The sequence below is a fragment of the Octopus bimaculoides genome, chromosome 5 (genome assembly GCF_001194135.2).
Source record: "Octopus bimaculoides isolate UCB-OBI-ISO-001 chromosome 5, ASM119413v2, whole genome shotgun sequence".
Taxonomy (NCBI): Eukaryota; Metazoa; Mollusca; class Cephalopoda; order Octopoda; family Octopodidae; genus Octopus; species Octopus bimaculoides.
The window spans coordinates 49,942,461-49,948,458 of NC_068985.1; the positions used below are offsets into that span (position 1 = coordinate 49,942,461).

Below are 5,998 nucleotides of genomic sequence, written 5' to 3' on the forward strand. Positions count from 1 at the left end.
GCTATCTGTTATATGGACTGTTAGATATGTAATTCGTCTGACGTTCCGTGTGTCATGTGGTTCGTCTGAGTTCATTGTTTCATTGTTGTTGTCTTGTGGGACTGTCGTAGTAAAATGTCATTGATATATATATGGCGGACATGACTTTTGTTTATTCATAACGAACATTGGGTGAGTGCGTTCTTTGTATGTAATTGAACAATAAATGTAATAATTAAATTGTATAACTCGTTATGTTATCTCTGCGAGTCAGTCCGAGGGAAACATAACACTATCATACTGGCAATGTTGTTCCTTTGCAGTCTGCCATGAAAAACATATTTAGCCATGATGAAACATCACCTTGCTTGGAAACTGGTATGGGTTGATGGTAGGAAGAGCATTCGGCCATAGAAAATCTGCTTCAATCTAATTCCGTGTGAACCATGCAACATTAGACGTAAAAATATATGAATAAAACAAAAAAAAAAAAAATGCAATTGATTAAAGTGTGTTATTTTTCACCTGCCGGCTTTAAAGACTAGATCCACTCTCAATTGCATTGTTTATATCGCCCTTAATTTCTTGAATTTATTCTTATTGGAGTTATTCGCCTTACGTATTAGCTTAGATTTCAAACACTCTAAGAGGGACTTCTTTCACCTATTAATTGCATGTATAATATCGATATGGTAAGTCTAATGTGAGAACCAACCCTATTTATTGCTACATTTCTCCTATATGGGTTTCATTGAGGAAGTTTGTTCAACATTTAGTAACTACTTGCTCACACTGTATCTGTTTACTTTTAGGGTTGCTATGATGCTGCCTACACATTTGTGATGGATCAAGCTGGTATTCTTTTAGCTATTGGCTTTTCTTTCTCCATTGTTTTGGTGAGTATTAAGATATCATTTAAATGACTTCATAAATAAAACCGTCATGTGTAATGTCAACTTTCATAGAAGAGTTATGTATGAAAATGGCTTGTTACATCCTTCATACTTACTTAGATCTGTCATACACCTATAAACTCATTAGGCTGGAGCTAATTCCAGCTTTCATGGCATATATATGATCAAGAGTACAACACACTTCCATGAATGAGAAGCCTATCTACCTGAGAGTTAACCTCACCCTCCATAGTTGCTGGTACTCGTTTTCAACTAAGTGGACTAGAACAATGTGAAATGTGTTTTGTTCAAGAAGACAACATGCTACTTGGTTTGAGAATCGTAACCAGAATCCGACATTCATAAGTCCAAAACCTTCGTCTAATTAATTAACGATATTTGTGCAATGAAAAGAAAAATTTGCTTAATAACTATTATTAATTTAATCTTGTCAAGTAGTGAGAGCAGTTTTGGACATGTTTCAGCCTTATTAGATCTCCTCAGTAAAGCAAAGGATTTTCCATACTCCCCAGGTTGATAAGAGAATCACTGTATTGATAATGTGCATAAAGATGTATCAAAATTTATAATGACTGGTAGAATTTACTCATGGGTGCCACATTTTCATGCACTTTGTGTCCAGAAGTAATTTCCTCTAGGTTTTGATACCCTTTTCTTTAAGTGTTTGTCTGGTGAAGAGATCACTTCCTATAGGTCATTTTGGCATTCTTAGACTAGGTCTTTTGGGGTTAATAAAATAAGCACCAGTTGAGCACTGGGGTCAATATAATTGATTAGCCAGTTCTCACTAAAATTATTGGTCTCATGCCAAAATTTGAAACCATTATTATTATTATTATTATTATTATTGTAATTATTAAGGTAGTGAAGGTAGTAAGCTGGCAGAATCATTAACATGCTGGGAGAAATGCTTAGCAGTATTTTGCCTGTTACTACTTTCTATGTTCAAATTCTGCCGAGGTCAACTTTGCCTTTCATCTTTTCAGGATCAATAAAAATAAAGTACCAGTCTAATACTAAGGCTGATGTAATCAACTTACCCACTCCCAACAAATTGCTGGCCTTGTGCCAAAATTAGAAAGTATTATTTTATAGGGTCAGTGAATTGGTAGAACAGTTCATGTCAGATAAAAATGCCTTGCAGAATTTTTTTGACTCTTTACATTCTGAGTGCCAATTCCACTGACTTCAACTTTGCTCTTCATCCCACCCAAAATTGATAAAATAAGCTATACCAGTCATTGTGTGTTTTATATTTTCTTATTTGTTTTTTTTCTTGCTTTCTTTTCCAGATATGTGGTCTTGTACTTTCACTTTGTCTCTTTAAATACATTAAACGGACCCCAACAGAGAACAGGGCGACTAGTGCACCACTTTAAATAAAGATTGATTGTCCAGCTTAATGTGTGAATATGTGTGTGTGTGTGTGTGTGTGTATATATATATATATATGTATATACACACACATTTCTTAAAAATAAATAGACACCATATTTGAAAGATTTATTTCTAGAAACAAAATAGTGTCATTTGATGCGTTTAATTACTTAATCTAGTATTTAGTAGTCATGCTTTGTGCAGTTTTTAATAATATAATCATTTTTGGGCATCATACAAACAATTAGTGTCCATCAAGATGAAACAGTAGAATGAGGGTGTGTCTATTTACTTTTGAGATGTGTGTGTTTACATGTTTATAAATTCACACATGCATGCATATGTATATCCATGTATATATGTTCAATACACACAAACAACATAATTGCATGTACAAATGTATGTAAGTGTGTCTATGATATATATATATATATATATATGTTTGGGTTTACAAATGGAATAGCATGTACTCGGTGCATGAAGAGACTATTTATTTGTTCCAAGTTGATGATTCACTTCATTGTCAGTTTGAGTTTCTCACTTTTGTGCTTTTGTTTGTTCATATATATATATATATATATATATATATATATATGTGTGTGTGTGTGTACACATGCATGCATACCTTTGTCCGCTTAGTGCTACAAAGGCGCCTAAAACAATTAGCAAAAGCATGGTTCAAGCTTCCAGCTCATACTTATTTGTGTGTGACAGCTAATCTTTATATATATATATATATACATATACATATATATCGATTTATAAAGTAAGTTTGTTATTTTGTACATAAAAACTGAATTTTTCTCTTGCCTGTTAGTGACTTAGTAACTAATTAAAGATTTGCTTAATTATGATTCATTATCATCTGATGAAATCCAGCAATCTAAAAGTGTTGCTATTTCTCTCATCTTTTAGTGAGTGCATTGTTTTGAAAGAAATCCATCACATGACCATCTGGTTGACTTCATACACAGTCATCACCTCTCCCCCGCTCTACTTGTAGGACTTTCAACACAAAGGATCTTATCCCTACTGTATTGATTATTATTGATATTACTAGGGTGTAGTAGATGGGTGGAATTATTAGAGCTTTGGGAAATTGCCTTTTGGTATTTCTTCTAGTTCTTTATAGTTAAAGTCTTGCCAAGGTCAATTTTGCCTCTCATCCTTTCAAATTGATAAAGTATAGTATCAGTCAAGTAATGGGGTTGATATTATCAACTATATCTCATCCCTCTAAAATTCTGACCTTGTGCTTATATTAAAAACAATTGTTATTATTCTGAGAGCCTATTTGTAATTTTTTTTGATTTTCTGTAATTCATTTGCTTCTAAATTTTAAAAATAAAGAAAAGGAAAAAAATATAAAAAAATAAACTTCTTGCAACAAGAGAACATGTGGAAATTTCCTAACAAGTGGAAATTAAATACATCTGACAAAGTTGCTCTCTCAGTTGCTTTCATAGAAGTGGTTGTGATGCTTAGTCCTTGATCAAAGCAAATTGTAACCATCTCATGTTTGAGGGGTACAGTTTACATTATCTGATGTGCCTTTACTTTTTCTGAAGAGGGTGCTATTTATGGGATGTTTTGCTGCTATCTTTGATAGGTGTAATGTCCACTTAGTGGCATCCTTATTGGCTTGTAATAGTATTGAAAGACTTTAGATGTGGATATTACCACTTCTGTGAGATTTTATCTTGTTCTGTAAAATTACTTTCAGAGTACAAATGACTTCATTGGAAATGGATTTTTGCATGGAAGTTGCCTTCTCTTTAGAAATGGATTTTACTAATTCTTGTTGCTTCCTCTACAGCAATTTTCTTATGAATGTTGTCTTCTCATTAGACAGTTCCTCTCCAACAGTAATTGCTGTGATAAAATTTCTTATGACAAAATTTATCAGGACTTAGACTGTCATTTAGTTTAGTGTATTGTTGTTTGCCTCAAGTCAACTTTATCTAAAAAGACCTATGGTCAAAACTGTTCCAGCTGTAATCCTTTTCTAGGACAGTAGTGTGTGAGTTTAGGGAGATTTGACTGCTGTTTCTAGCAAATCAGTTACTTGTGTTAAGGGTGTCTTATTGTCAGACTAACTGTGGAAACATTAACAATTTGCACTTCATCACTCTTATACAGTAAGCCAACAAAGGCACCTGTGTATGGTTGCTTGAACTGTTAAAAATTGCAGCCAAATCCCCTTCAAATCTTCCCCTACCATTTTGAATATAAGAAGGACACATTCAATAACATACTTGAAGTACATTGTATGAAAAGAAGAAAGATGGGATGATTATGATTGGAAACTTTTCGATAATGTGTCTGCTAAATCAGAGTTGACTTGGGCTAAACAACAACAAATCTGTTTATTTGTAATGAATGAGCATTTATTTTTATGTTGTAATGTGGAATTCAAGTTTTCCTATAAACATGGGTCATTATAGAGATATTCACATTATAGCCATGTCACAATCAATCCAATTATGACCATCCAAAGCAAAACCTTAATGTGAGTGAATTTTACAAAGAATTTTTCACAGCAACCACTGCAAAACAGTAAACTCCTGGAAAGTGGGTAGGCATGGGTCCATGTGCTTAAGGAGTTTGTAAGTGAAAATATTTGAAACCATTACGTGACACACAGCACAAGTATCTTGTAATATAGCCTTCAGTTGGCAATACATTAATTGGAATTTCATAGACAGCAACTCTGGAATCTCATTTGTGCATGTGAGTGCACATAAATGTTGTGTGTAAGTACATGTGTGCATGTATATATGTTTGTATGAGTATGTGTGTGCATGTATATTTTGACATATATTGGAATGCTCTGTTAAACACCAGTCTGAACACAAACAAACCAATGCTCTATGCTGACACTTGTTGCTATCTTCATTAGAAATATGGTGAACTAGTGATATTAGTTTATTGGAAAATTGTAACTAACAGCACCATTATTCATAAATCATGTATATAAAAATAAGTGAAACCCACACCAAGGTTTTACTTCCACTTACTGCAACATCATTTTTATAAATACCTTCAGTGAAAAGTATGAATGTATCATCATTTTTCCTTACTACTCCCAACTCAATAGGACTAATTGGACATCTCATAATATGAAATACCAAAGCATTTGATTTTACACATTACGCATTTCGCTGATCATGTATTCTGCTGACAATTATTGGGTTCCTGATAAATTTAATTCTTGTCAGCCTTTTGTTTATGTTCTACTGATTTTCTATCCATGTCTTACCCATGTAAAATAAACTTTTCGCTCAAAGTGGAATCTAAGCAAAGAAATCAATAAATATGCTATCATATATCATTATTATTCCTTTACCAGTTTATTTCTTCTGTGAGAAAAATTAAAGGTTGCTAATCTTCAAAAACTTTATCTTTTTGTTAGAGAGAGAGAGAGAGAGATTCTCTAAACTCCCCTCTTTTTTTTTTTTTTTTTCGTTGGTATTTTAAATGCTATTTCAACTACATGGACAAAATTTATTTCCAAACCCTAAGTTTTTATTAATTTCAATATAACTTTTGTCAGGTGCTGGTATGGTTGTGTGGTTAATAAATTTTCTTTGCAACCAGTGTGTTCAGACCCACTATGTGGCACTTTGGACAAAGAATCTTGAATTATAGTCATTGGATGACTGTTGCCTGAAATGGAATTGAAACCTCTGGTGAACAGCCAGATTACACTTTTTGCCTAGCAGTATGCT

General features: G+C 33.1%; 1 protein-coding gene across 1 annotated transcript in view; it reads left to right on the top strand.

Annotated features, from left to right (window-relative positions):
* LOC106870977 (CD151 antigen) overlaps positions 1-5,604 on the top strand; it is a 58,132-nt gene extending 52,528 nt beyond the window's left edge. Inside the window, exons 8-9 of the mRNA XM_014917222.2 lie at positions 792-875; positions 2,186-5,604. Of these exons, the coding sequence (XP_014772708.1) occupies positions 792-875; positions 2,186-2,272 (171 nt within the window). The 3' untranslated portion in view covers positions 2,273-5,604. The remainder of the gene's footprint in view (positions 1-791; positions 876-2,185) is intronic.
* Positions 5,605-5,998: the final 394 nt, after the last annotated feature.